We start from the raw sequence: 15,077 nt of genomic DNA on the forward strand, positions 1-15,077 counted from the left end.
TCGATTCAGGGTCACTGGGGGAACCGTTTCGACTATGGGACAGTTAAGCTCTAGCCATCCTGGGATCCACCGATGTAAACCATGTTCTTATCTTCTAAAGGAATTCTACCCGGCCGGGGCGTACATCATCCGTCAAGGGGCAGCCGGAGACACGTTCTTCCTAATCAGCCAGGGTACGGTGAAGGTCACGCAGCGTATGCCAGGTATGCTGAGTACTCACTTGGACACAGTCTCATTAGTGGAGGCCCCAGTTTATAGCAACTTGCAATTAACTACGATTTTCTCTTCCTCCTTGCCTGAACGCGATGTGCCACTCGACGACACGCGGCTAGGATGTTCCGCCGAGGAGGAGATAAGAATTCTCGGCCGCGGGGAGTACTTTGGCGAGAAGGCTCTCATCAAGGAGGACAAACGAACGGCAAACATTATTGCCATGTCGCCGGGAGTGGAGTGTCTCACGCTGGATCGAGAGTCCTTCACCAAGCATATCGGGGATCTGTGCGAGCTGCACGAGAAGGACTATGGCGATGCCGAGCGGGTTTTGGCTTTCCGCAATTTGGAGAACAATTTACCGGCGTTGGACATTGTTAAACCGGGTTAGTTTGTAAACATTTCGAACGTGCTCTTACATTGAATAATTAAATTTGTGTTTCGTTGGCAGAACTGATGGATGTGGAACTTTACGATCTGGAAATAGTGGGGACTTTGGGTGTTGGTGGTTTCGGGCGGGTTGAATTGGTCAAATTGGAACGAAACGGGGTTGTTCAGGTGTATGCCCTCAAATGTATGAAGAAGAAACATATCGTAGATACTCGACAGCAGGAGCACGTGTACAGCGAGCGGAAGATTATGTTGGCCTGCAACAGTCCTTTCATCTGTCGACTCTATCGAACATATCGAAACGACCGGTACGTCTATATGCTGTTGGAAGCTTGCATGGGCGGTGAGGTGTGGACAATTCTGAGGGACCGCTCGTACTTCGACGATGGAACGGCAAAATTCATCGTCGGATGTGTGCTGAAGGCGTTCGAGTTTCTGCATGCCAGAGGCATTGTGTATCGTGATCTGAAGCCGGAAAATCTTCTGCTGGACTCGAAGGGATATGTGAAATTGGTTCGTTGGATTGAAATTTTAGAGTTTTAACCGGTAGATGATTTGAATTTACTTCTTCAGGTGGACTTTGGATTCTCAAAATTTATCGGATACAGCAGTAAGACATGGACATTTTGCGGAACACCCGAATACGTAGCTCCCGAGATTGTACTGAACAGAGGTCATGATCGATCCGTCGATTACTGGGCGCTTGGAGTGTTGATCCACGAGCTGCTGACTGGAATGTGAGTATACTGAAGTCATTCTACTGAGTAGATATTTTTTCGAAATCTCTTTTTCGTATTGATGTGTCGATCGTATGAAGTATCATTTTCGCGTAGTCAATATGTTAGTGAACAGAAGGAATATATTTTTTTATTTCCTCTTCAAAGTGGTAGATACAATCTTGCAATTAACTGTTTCATAAGCTAACATTATCATAAAATGATTCTTATTCTTATAAAATAAGGAATAACTATTGAAAATGTCTTATATAGGACATAAAAGCTTTTTTTTGGAAGATGATCGGAAATCCTTCTTACAATTTCAGAAATCATTTCAATAATTACTTTTGCTGAATATACCAAATCATCTTGATTTCTGAACATTTGAAATTCGCTATCTTTTGTTTAAATCTTACGAATTTCTGATATTTTTGCAAATTCTTTGAAAATATCGTATGAAAGATTTTACAGAACTTCTGCAGTTCGTATATTCTGAAATATCAAAAGTCGTGTAAAGTATTTCGGAATCATCATGAAATGTTTAGAAGCATTCTCTAATCATTCAATTATTCTCGGTGATCCTCTCTACTAACTTTTTGACTCTCTCAAATAGAAAGGTAATGCAAAAACTATGAAAACCGGCTTTTTAACCGAGGCCCAGAGAGCCGAGTGTCATATACCATTCGACTCAGTTCGTCGAGTACGCAAAATGTCTGTATGTTTGTTTGTGTGTATGTAACATTTTTTGCTTTTCTCGGAAATGGCTTAACCAATTTTCATGAACTTGATTTCAAATGAAAGGTCTTGTAATCCTACACAAAGTTCCTGAATTTTATTCGAATTCGAATTCCGATTTCGGAATTACAGATGTGCGCAAAAAAAAAATTAGTGTACTAACTTTTCTCGAAAACAGCTGAATCCGATCTCACAAACTAAGGCTCAAATGAAAAGTATAATGGTCTAAGTTCCTGAATTTTATTTCGATCCTGCTTTCGGTTCCGAAATTATAAGGTAATATGTGCAAATTTATGGCAAATACGCACTCAATTTTCCCGGAAATTTCTCACCCGTTTTTTACAAACTAAGATGCAATTAAAAGGTCTTGAAATTCTTTAAAAATCCCCGAGAAGTCAATCCAGATCCGACTTCCGGTTCCGGTATTACAGCGCGATAAGTGAAAATGTTCATTTCCATAAGTATTTTTTCACAAACGACTGCGAAGCGAGGTGAAAATTTTTATGAAACTAGTATATTCTTCTGGTTGGCAGATCTTGTTAGTTGATGAATATATGAACCGAAAGCACCGTTAATAGTGAAAAAAAACTCCAAAAACCGAATTCACTTTGATTTCTAATCAGCAGTTGAAACGATTTTCACAAATCTTTTAAATTCAAATTAAAGCTCTGATTGTTTTAAAAGATACTGTGCAATTTCATCCAGATCCGACTTTCGCTTCCAAAAATATAGGGAGATGAGTGTCAAAACTTTCGAACCGTCATACAAAATGACGACGCAAACCCGGTACGCATCGTTACATGTTGGTATGGAAGAAGAAAACACCGCCGCCTTTGCGAACGAAGCACACAACGTACTTTGCTCAGTTTCGAAAAGAGAACGAAAACTTACACCGTTTTCAAAACACAACCGAATTCATCGATTGATTATATTATTCCAATCACAAAGCATGTTTTATTATGCTGCTTGAAAACTCTTACTACCTACTTAACTTGAATTTCTTATACAGCAATAGCAGGAGCACAGATTTTCATTTGGTTTCATTTTCGTATAATCGACTCAAACGAAAGAGTTCCGCAGCTTTAATTGAAACAACGTATTTGACTCTATAATCAACATCAAATTTACAACATTTACATCACAAATATGTACGAAATTTTCGAAGCAGAAAAAAAGGTGAATTAAAACAGGTTTTTCAGAATTTCTTCTCTTCTGTTCTCGTGCTCGAAATAATAAAAAAAATCATTTAGAAAGTTATCAATACTATGCGAAAAATTTCAGTAATCTAATGAAATTATTTTTCCATAAATACGTTTATTTCTTATAGCAATTTCCATAAGTTTTTTTTTGCCGTAGCATCACTTTAACATAGACTTCTTAATTTTTCAAGCTTAATTTTTTCTTGTCGGTAGTACCACTCTTTCTTATGCAAATACTATTGCACAAAGAATACCTCCGTTGCTCCTACGGAATAAGTTTTTAATAGTTTCGAAATTTCGTGACAGGAGCATAGTTGCTAAATTTCTTGAGAACGAAAGTGAATTTTGTGAAGAAAAAGACATTTGAAAATTTTCTTCTCTTCAAGATAATTGTGATAAATGTTTTCTCTCACCGGTAGTCGGCTGCTGGACCCGTTATTCATTTCAAACCGCCGTGCAGAAAATTTGTAAATTCTTTTAAATTGGTCTCAAGGGTGTGGGTGGTAGGGTCTAACGAATTAAAAAAATGTAATGATGCCTTCCTCATATTATTCATTTTCCCTATATATTACAGCAGGAATTCCCCGAAATACTACAATTTAAAAAATGTTTAAAAAAAGAAGTTTTGAAGGTTTCTGTTGCTAATTGTAGTACATTGATATACTACATTTGAATTTAAGTTTAATTTATAACTATCCTTCACAAAGGTTTTCTTTTGAAAAGAGCTTGTGCATGGTTTTCATATGTCTCCAATGAGAACTGTGCATGTTACATAAATTATCACTTAGAAAAGATAAATAGCGTCCTTGTTCTCTCCACGATTGTGAACAAAATATGTCAATGCTGAGTGTGGACGTGCAGTATGCACCCCAGTAACCAGAGCTTAAAATTGTCACGCATTCTCGATGAATGATTCCAATCCGATAGCCACATATTCGTTTTTTTTACTGTCTCGTTCGTAAATGATAGCATCCAAAGAGAGACAAAGCGTTCTCCTGTGACAAGACGAAAGCAAATTACCGTCTGCAGGGTGAATCGGTCGAATTTCAAGTCTCATTATATTATCGATATATTGAAAATTTATGACGTTTAACTATAAAGAGTGTCTAAAATAAGACATCATAGTAATCACAGTCCAGAATCTCTTTGTGAAATGAATCAGGGGTGGAAATAAGCAAATTTTTTGATTCACAGTAAATATAAATAGTCAGTATTATCTTTTCATATCACATATTTCATATGATTTTTGATAAGATAAATTTCGGTTTTACTTAGAATTTAAAAATATCTTCAACATTATTTGTATCACTGTTTGATTCGGAATCAACATTTCAATAAAGTTAGGATAGTTATAATGCTACTCTGTGTTGCGGGGGAGGGGGTGGGTGTAGATGAAATTTTCGAAATCGAACAAAATTTTTGATGCCAAAAGGCTTAGAATTGCATGAAACGTCGAGATTTAGTGTCATTTCGAATTTTTTTTAAATATCGACTTTCTGGGACTTAAAAATATCAAAAAGTCCCAGAAAGTCGATTTAAAAAAAAAAATTTTTTTGAGATTACACTAAATCTCGACGTTTCATGCAATTTTTAGATTTTTGGCATAACAAAAAATAAATCGATTTCGGAAATTTCATGTACTTCCCCCTATGGTTCTTTTTCAAGATCGAAAATTTTCAAACTTTAACCGCTGGGCAGCACCTCTTGCCCATGTCCGATTTAGTTCAAATTTTGCATGAGGACTTTTTTCGAGATGCTTAAACTTCTGAACAATAGCGCTTTACGAAAATATTGGCACCCTTATTTACATTAGAGCGATACAAAACAACGCGTTTTGTCGGTTACGTCACTTATACAATCATATCTCCGGAACCAAAAGTCACAGTCATTTAATCTTTGAGTTTGTTAAAGTCGGTTCAGCCATCTTTGAGAAAATTGATCGCGTATAAATATCTTCGAAAAGAGCACACATACAGACATTTTCCGATCTCGTCGAACTGAGTCGAATGCTATATAGCACTATGGGTCTCCGAGGCTCCGATCGAAAGTCGGTTTTTCCAGCAATTCTAATACCTTTCTATAGAGAAAGGCAAAAACGTGAACATAAATCATTAGCTACCAAACCGTTCTTTTAATGCATATAGATGCTTTTAAAATTTGTTTTACAAATATATATCGCGTAATTTCATTTTATCCCTAATTGTTCATGGCCTACTTTGACAAAAAATATAACCAGAACTTTTTTTCTGAAGAGATGGAACAATTTTTTCTTCTACAAAATTTCAGAACTATTGAAAATAATTTACTTTGTCGAATATGTTAAACCAAAAGTCTAGGTCGCACTGTTTCGGATATACAAAGCGTTTTTATGCAACCCCCTAAAATCGGTTTTTTATACTTGTTTTGAGTTATTTTGTTATGCATGCTTTGTTTGTAATAATTGTAGAAAATATAACATCCCATAATTCTGTTGAAGGTAGTACATCCTGGCAAAGTTATAAACATTTTTACCATTTTTTAAATATGTGTTGAACTTTTGATAAATTTTCGGATTTACAATAATTAAAACTAACTTGTTTAGGCGAATTTTTTTTTACGGTTTTTGGCTCTTTTCAGTGATGATATAAAATTTTTAACACACTTTACCCTATATTTCCGAATCCGGAAGTCGGATCCGGATGAAATTCGGGAAATATTTTTATTTTTTTGTGATTGCATAACATTTCTATATGAGAAAGGCCAAAAAGCTTCTAATATTAACATACATGCTGCGATGAAGAATAATTACAGGGTCCGGCACTCGAAGTGTAATCAATTAATAAGGCCATAAATTCAGTTTGGAAAATTACTTTTACTTAATTCAAAGTACAAAATGTGTAAAAATAATACAAAATTCAGAATCAATTCACTTTTGATCGATATGACCACCTTTTGCCTTGACTTGATGACATGAGAGAGCGAAAGAGTTGCTTCGTTTGGCCGAATGTGACTTGCAGGTATTTTGGCCCACTCGCGGACAATAACTTTTTTCAGCGCCTCGAGACTGGTGTATCTTTTAGTTCGGACTTTGCTCTCCAAAATGGCCCAAAGAGAATAATCCATTGGATTCGCATCTGGAGAATTCGAGAGCCATTGTGTGGACGTGATGAAGTTCGGAACGTTGTTTTTCAGCCATTCTTGGTTCACTCGAGCTTTGTGAGACGGTGCCGAGTCCTGCTGAAACGTCCATGGTCTGCCACCGAAATGTTTGTCTGCCCACGGCTTCAAAGCAACCTCCAGAATACTTTCCCGATAATATGTCGCATTTACCTTGACGCCAGGCTCGATGAAAACGATTGGAGAGCGCCCATCTGCGGTTACAGCGGCCCAAACCATTATCTGTTGCGGGTGCTGCCTCCTGGTGGCCAATCGATGACTCAAATTCTCGTATGAACGGTCGGTCAAGTAAACCCTATCGTTTTGAGAGTTTACGAATTGCTCAATTGGAAAAATTTTCTCGTCAGAAAATACAATGTTCGGAAATTGACCGCTTTCGGCCAAACGAAGCAACTCCTTCGCTCTCTCAAGTCAAGATTTTTTTTTCGCGTTCACTTTTGGCAAAATGCTTTCTTGCGCTTGTAAACAATACAACTCCGAACTGTCATTTAGCAAATTTCTAGAGAGCTGATGCCCGTGGTTATACTTCGAGTGCCGGACCCTGTATAATGATAAGAAAATCATACCCAATCACAAAGCGCGCTATGCAGCTATTTAGCTAGTCCAATTTACGGTATTTAGCTTAAATATAATACACAGAAGTAACAGGAGTGCTACGCCAATTCAATCGCACCATTCAAACGCTGCGCAAAATGCTGCTATCATAATAACTTTGTTTTGAATCTAAGTTCGTGAAAATCGATTGAACCAGTTCCATTTTGGTTATAGTTTTAGACCACTATAATTTTAGAGATTAGAACATGAATGGACATGAATGAAACATTAATTTCCAAAGCTTTTTATAAAAAAAATCTCTGTGTGTGATACTGTTTGAAAAAATAGCAGATTTAAAAACGTGATTGAGCGTTAAATGAACGGGTGGTAAGTGCAACCTTATAAGTAGTTTTAAGTACAAAAACCGAATCGATATGTTGTGTGCAAAAATCGGACTTGAACTTTCCAGAGTAGAAAACTTTTAAAGCTATTTTTAGTGCAAGATCCAGACAAAAAAAATTGAATGGGATAACCGGATAAAATCTTAGCCGGTGCTTTAAGGTGAAATGTAGCGTCATAAAATGCGCGCCAAATTTTATCCGCTTCAGTTGAACGAACCGTCGCACAAAGCATACCAAGAAAAACGGACACATAGAAACACGAACCTTTTTCAATGATTGAGCGCAGTGGGTTTACCTTTCGTTATATTGGCTTGTAAAAAAGACTGGACGTAATGGATTTAGAATCCTTCACACTTTGAATATATGCTAATTCAATCGTTATTGTTAGTGATTACTCTTACACTAGAGCTATAATCATGACTAATTATGAATAACTAACATGAGGTTACAAGCTAGACTCAACTGTAATACTGATTTGATCAAGTGTATCAAACTCGTACGTCAGAATCAGGATCGTCCGTTATCTTTCGTCTCATTCAAAATATGCGTTCCAATTAACTTCGAAACAACTATCACATCATCTGATTTCTGGCCCAACGGTGTGACAATAGCTCCTTTTTTAGAGCACAATCTCAGACAGCTGCCAAACAGATTATATTCACCCCGTCTCCCACCTCGTCGAATGCCAGACAATCAATCCAATCGCCCGTATGCGCAATCACCCCGAGTTCTCACAGTCCGTCAGTCTCAGCCTCGCCCCCCCGTGCGACACCCGTCTGTTCCAGTCTGTTCCCGATATCCCACTTCAAGGATGATCCAGACCACTCTAGTTTAGCAATCTATTATCAGAACGTAGGGGGAATTAACACTTGCCTGAATGATTATCATCTTGCCTGTTCTGATGAAACCTATGATCTATATGTGTTCACTGAAAGCTGGCTAAACAGTAACACTCTTTCGAGTCAAATTTTCGGGAATTCCTATTTAGTCTATAGACAGGACCGTTGCGACTCGAATAGCACCAAAAAAATTGGTGGTGGAGTACTCATTGCTTGTCGATCAAAATATAAATCACGTCTCATCTCTCTATCGAATTGTGCTAGCGTAGAACAGATTTGGATTGCTCTCGCTCTCAATCATTATACTCTTTACATTTGTGTACTTTATTTTCCGCCTGATCGTGTTAATGACATAGAATTGATTGAACAGCATTTGAGCTCATTATCGCAAATCAACGATCGAATGGATTTTAACGACAAAGTTATGATGTTGGGCGATTATAATTTTCCTGGTTTAAGATGGATCCGTGGTTCATCTAACTATCTGTACCCAGACACTGCTTGCTCATCCAAAACACCATCTTCCGTGATGCTTCTTGATGCATACAATATAGCGGGCTTAGTTCAACTAAATGAGTGCCACAACACAAACAATCGCATGCTTGATCTTTGCTTCGCTAGCCAGGAGCTTTCAAGCATTTGTACGATTTCACTTGCCCCTTCTGCGCTTGTAAGAAGTAGTCAACATCACCCTCCTCTTCATCTGTCCTTAGTTGAAGTGTCGCCTATCGTTTTCAACAGTATGTCAGATGAGACCTTTTATGATTATAAAAATGGAGACTATGAAGCAATGAATAGATTTCTTATTGAACTGGACTGGAAACTTTTACTTTGCAATAAGGACTGTAATTCTGCTGTCACAATTTGGTCTGAGATCGTCTCTTACGCAATAAATAAGTTCATTCCCAAGAAGGTTTGTCGTGCATCAACGAATCCACCTTGGTCCAACTCTACATTAAAATACTACAAGTCAACCAAAAGGACAGCACTCAGGAAATTCTCAAAACGCCCCTCCGTTCAACTTAGGAACTATTATCTGTACTACAACACTCGGTACAAACGTTTGAACAAAGCGCTATACCATGCACATCTACGCCGAATTCAAAATAATCTGAAAATTAAACCGAAAAACTTTTGGAACCATGTCAATACTCAACGGAAAGAAACTGGATTGCCAAACCAGATGTCATTTGATGGAATAGCAGCTACCACTACTTTTGACATTTGTGAACTATTTCGCAAACACTTCAGCAGTGTCTTTTCCGCAGAAATTTTGAGTAGCCATCAGGTTCTTGAAGCAGCAAGCAACGTACCTATACGTCCTTCTATTGGTTCACATCCTATAATAACTACCACAATCATAAAATCCGCATGTGCTCAATTAAAATCATCATATAGTGCCGGACCTGATGGTATAGCTTCCCTAGTGCTAAAAAATGCTCCGAGAGCCTTCTCGTACCATTATCAATAATGTTAAATACCTCTCTACGTACCGGAGTATTCCCCGATCCGTGGAAAAAATCATTTATCTTTCCTGTGTTCAAAAAAGGCGACAAGCGACAAATATCCAACTACAGAGGAATAGCTGCGCTGTGTGCAGTTTCTAAGTTATTCGAAATAATCGTTCTCGACTTCATCACTTATAACTGCTCTAACTATATTTCTTCAACTCAGCACGGTTTTATGCCTAAACGATCTACATCTTCAAATCTAGTGTCTTACACATCATTTATCATCCAGTCATTACAAGCGCGACTACAGGTCGACGCTATATACACGGATTTCTCAGCTGCTTTTGACAAAATAAATCATCAAATAGCCGTTGCTAAATTAGCAAGGCTTGGATTCAATGACGCACTTTTGGCCTGGTTTCAGTCTTACCTAACAAATCGTGACATGGCAGTAAAAATTGGTACCTGTATTACCACGCCTTTCCAAGTGAGCTCCGGTGTACCTCAAGGCAGTCATCTCGGACCCTTCATATTTCTACTGTATTTGAACGATCTAAACTTATCGCTGAAATGCCTAAAACTATCTTTCGCCGACGATTTTAAACTGTTCCAGCTCATCAGAGATTCTGAAGACACTGTATTCTTGCAGAGAGAGTTGGATAATTTTACTATGTGGTGTGACGTGAATAGGATGTTATTGAACGCAACCAAATGCGTCGTTATCTCATTCTCTCGTAAACGCTCAACAATTATATCCAACTATACTATCGCTCAAACAGTTATTAAGCGGGAATCCGTAGTCAAAGACCTAGGCGTTCTCTTGGATTGTAAACTAAGTTTCAAGGAACACATGGAATACATTATCTCAAAAGCTTCTAAAATGCTTGGATTCGTATTCCGCGTAACTAAGCACTTCACTGATATATACTGTTTAAAAGCGCTGTATTGCACTTTGGTCCGATCTACTCTCGAGTACGCTGCCGTTGTTTGGGCACCGTACTATCAAAACGGCATCCAGCGTATTGAATCTATCCAACGCAACTTCGTTCGCTTTGCACTTCGTCGTCTTCCTTGGAACGACCCTCATAACCTTCCCAGCTACCAGGACCGTTGTAAGCTAATTGATCTTGACCTGCTATCCGTTCGCCGTGATGTCTCGAAAGCAGTTTTTGTTTCTGATTTAATATTATCACGAATTGATTGTCCAGATCTGTTACAAAAATTGAATTTCAACATCCATCAACGCAGTCTTCGATACCAGCCATTTCTGAGGTTACCTCGTGCTAGAACAAATTATGCATATAACGAACCTTTCCTCAGCATGTGTCGCCTTTTCAATCGCTGTTCAGATGTTTTCGATTTCCACTTGTCGCGTACTACTTCAAAAAAACGTTTCCGGAATACTCTCTCTAGTTAGCTTTAATTCTATTTACGATCTCAGAGACAGGCACAGTTAGAGTTTTCATGTTACTTTTCCCGGCTCCAAACAAACAAACAAACGATTGTTTCGTAATCACTTGTCAGATTAGCCTTACGGTCAGTATTTGTTTTGTAACCGACAATATTGTTTTTTCGTTCAACCCCCACTTCGTCTCTCCACCATCTTCATTGGACACTAACTAGATTTGCTCGCAGAAATTAGCCCGGTCGTCCCTTTCTCTTTTTCTTTGTCTATCACCATGCTTTCTTCGATCACTAATTAGATCTACATGCCGATTCTAACATCGTCGTTTTCTTTTCCTTCCACCACCTTTTTAGTCACTAATTAGATCTACATGCCGATTCTAACATCGTCGTTAGTCCACGCTCCTTTACCACCTCCTCCACCAACCCTGGTACTCCATTCGCCTACCCACTTTTTTCTTCTCTCTCACCTTTTAAAAAAGAGCACTATTACTGCCATCCAATGCTTGGTGTCATCAACTAGTTATAGGATTATAGATTAAGTTTTCATTGTTAGTTTTAATTGTTAGTTTTTATTGTTAGTTCTAATTGTTAGTGTTAAGTCCAAATGTATCTGTTGGATCATTGTAATCTGTTGATACTGATGAGGAGGTTTTATGCCTGCTGGAGAGAGAGATTGCTAAATTTCATCTCCATCGGGCTTTTCCCTGCTCCCAAATAAATAAATAAATAAATAAATAAATAAATAAATAAATATGTATATGTATTAACCAACTTGCTAACCATGTATATGCCTGTTGTTTATCAATGTTTATCACATTGTTTATATCACGATAATACTTGGTTTGTATTTCATTCAGCAGCTTGTCAATGATGAAGTTTTAGTTTTGCTATAAAAATTGCTACAATCTAAAATAATACCTGTTATACGATATCACACAGCCAGGCTTTATTGCTTCAGCAACATCAATGCATTGAACTCAACAGAATTGGACATTATTAGCATTATAAATGACAGTTACTTAAAAAATAAACAATTTCTTACAATACCCATTTTATTGTATTCAACTCGTTTTTATTTCTACACAAAACCCAACCTGCATAAATTCGCGTCATAATTCTACATGTAATTTTTGCTCACGATATAATGCCACCGTGCCCACCGTGCATTTCTCACACCACCTCAATACGAAACAGCAGCGCGCAAGCAATAAAAAAAATGCGGAAAAGTTTATGTAAACTTTTTCAAATTTCGGATGTTTCAGCTAAAATTTTATAATTTTGAGTTGCATTTTCAGATTCTTTGTGAAATTCTGCTTCAAACACTACTTTTCAGTTCTAAAATCATCCCCGTGGAACGGAACAGTTACCGTTTATACAGGGTGATTTTTTAAGAGCTTGAGAACTTTTTTAAACAATAAAACGCATAAAATTTGCAAAATCTCATCGGTTCTTTATTTTAAACGTTAGATTGGTACATGACATTTACTTTTTGAAGATAATTTCATTTAAATGTTGACCGCGGCTGCGTCTTAGGTGGTCCATACGGAAAGTCCAATTTTGGGCAACTTTTTCGAGCATTTCGGCCGGAATAGCCCGAATTTCTTCGGAAATGTTGTCTTCCAAAGCTGGAATAGTTACTGGCTTATTTCTGTAGACTTTAGACTTGACGTAGCCCCACAAGAAATAGTCTAAAGGCGTCAAATCGCATGATCTTGGTGGCCAACTTACCGGTCCATTTCTTGAGATGAATTGTTCTCCAAAGTTTTCCCTCAAAATGGCCATAGAATCGCGAGCTGTGTGGCATGTAGCGCCATCTTGTTGAAACCACATGTCAACCAAGTTCAGTTCTTCCATTTTTGGCAACAAAAAGTTTGTTAGCATCGAACGATAGCGATCGCCATTCACTGTAACGTTGCGTCCAACAGCATCTTTGAAAAAATACGGTCCAATGATTCCACCAGCGTACAAACCACACCAAACAGTGCATTTTTCGGGATGCATGGGCAGTTCTTGAACGGCTTCTGGTTGCTCTTCACTCCAAATGCGGCAATTTTGCTTATTTACGTAGCCATTCAACCAGAAATGAGCCTCATCGCTGAACAAAATTTGTCGATAAAAAAGCGGATTTCCTGCCAACTTTTTGGTAATAAAATTCAATGATTTGCAAGCGTTGCTCGTTAGTAAGTCTATTCATGATGAAATGTCAAAGCATACTGAGCAAATAATAATGCATGAAAATCATAACCTCAAAAAATCTGAGCAAATACTAATGCATGAAAATCCTAACCTCAAAAAAATCACCTTTTACATTTCAAAAACCAATTACGGCTCGGCAAAGGAAAATTTCAAAATTCTAAGAATACTTAGTTATGATAAATTTGATTTCGAAAACTTAAGTGTTTTTGGTTTTTCGAAAATCGGTCTAGTCTTTGAATAATTGATCAAAAACGCGATTTTCGCATTCCACTACATTTCACCTTAAGAGCAAATGTGTTGATTTTTGCATGGGAACTTTTTTCTTGTTTCCCTCGGCTGCGGAATTCCACATATTGAATGTTATGTATTTTATCTAACAAATTCAATGTCGTTTACTGTATTAATTAATCGTATGCGCTTGCAACCCAATGTTTATCCTACAAGTTGTCTGAGGTTCAGAAGATTTTCGAATACTGGCTATTGATGACGAACCTTTCATTGTAATCTAATTGTATAGCAATCAGATAATTAAGATAATTAAGTTAAAAAATGTCTATTAAAATATTTTTCGGAATCAAAATTAATTAAAGTGTAAAATATTATTCTAATTATCAGGTATGAAAAGTAGTTTAATATAATTAAAATTACTAGCGTGATTACCACATTTGACCACGCAAACAATTTTAAATAAATTTTAATGTGATCTTGAGTAAGATCGCACTAAAATTTTACATAGTTACAGATACTTTTCTCCGGTTTTGAAAACCTAATTATAAACAATTGTCCCGTACGCCAAGGAAAGAAATTAAACAAGTCCCAGAAAACACAACTACCGAAAAATGTAGGGTTTAATATTCTTACAAAATTGTACAAATGTTATTAAGCTGGAACACTCGTACCTCGTTCTTGGCTAAATGCGCCGAGAGCGAACGAAGCGTTGTACATTCATTTCTGCCGCCGCGGTACGTAGATGCGCGATCGAATTTTTGTGAGACCAGCTAAAGCTCTTCACCTGGACATAGCTGTCTTCTGAGAATAAGAACAAATTTGTTTCAGCTCAATAAAAAAAAGCGCGTATACATAAGGTTTGCTGCTACTCTTTGTAATATACAGTTTCCACTATTTAAAAAATAATCGCAATTCTAGTTTTGTTACCCAATTTTTTAATTCACGGTGTTCGGTTTTTTGATTCACAATCGGAAATCTTGATTCACATTTTCGTGCGCAAAATGAGCTCTGAAATGAACACTGAATCGTTTTGCTGTCATTATCGATTCTCAAAGCTACGGTTCAATATCGACACTGCACAGTATGCAATTTTCATTGAAAACCGAAAATGACTGAAAGGGTAAATGAAAGAAGAACACAGTTATAAAACTATTCTTTTGTTTATGTCATTGACTGGACATTCTCATAGTTTGCAAGCGGAGCTGAGAGTGACGCTTATTGTTCGTCTCAGAAAGACTTCGTCTGCCAAAAAACTGCGTCTCGTATTGAAAATCAGAGGAACAATTGATTTCATTCGATTAATTAAGAAAAATATATGTTTCAAATTTATTCATTCCATCTTCATTCAACCATTTGCAGACCTCCGTTCGCAGCGGCTGACCCGATGAAGACGTACAACATCATTCTGAAGGGAATTGACATGGTAAATTTTCCGAAGCACATGTCCCGCTCGGCAATCAGCCTAATCAAACGGCTCTGTCGGGATATCCCCTCGGAACGGTTGGGTTACCAGCGGGGAGGAGTTCAGGATATTAAAAAGCACAAGTAGATATCTTCGAATTACTCTGAATTACTAAATTCTGCATTATTCTCATTATCCGATAAATGTTTCCAG

At 37.5% G+C, this 15,077-nt stretch overlaps 1 protein-coding gene across 1 annotated transcript in view; it reads left to right on the plus strand.

Annotated features, from left to right (window-relative positions):
* LOC131431250 (cGMP-dependent protein kinase, isozyme 1) overlaps positions 1 to 15,077 on the plus strand; it is a 36,544-nt gene that overhangs the window by 21,051 nt on the left and 416 nt on the right. Inside the window, exons 6-10 of the mRNA XM_058596851.1 lie at positions 101 to 203; positions 333 to 596; positions 662 to 1,113; positions 1,174 to 1,337; positions 14,822 to 15,007. Of these exons, the coding sequence (XP_058452834.1) occupies positions 101 to 203; positions 333 to 596; positions 662 to 1,113; positions 1,174 to 1,337; positions 14,822 to 15,007 (1,169 nt within the window). The remainder of the gene's footprint in view (positions 1 to 100; positions 204 to 332; positions 597 to 661; positions 1,114 to 1,173; positions 1,338 to 14,821; positions 15,008 to 15,077) is intronic.

This window comes from Malaya genurostris, chromosome 2 (assembly GCF_030247185.1).
Source record: "Malaya genurostris strain Urasoe2022 chromosome 2, Malgen_1.1, whole genome shotgun sequence".
Taxonomy (NCBI): domain Eukaryota; kingdom Metazoa; phylum Arthropoda; class Insecta; order Diptera; family Culicidae; genus Malaya; species Malaya genurostris.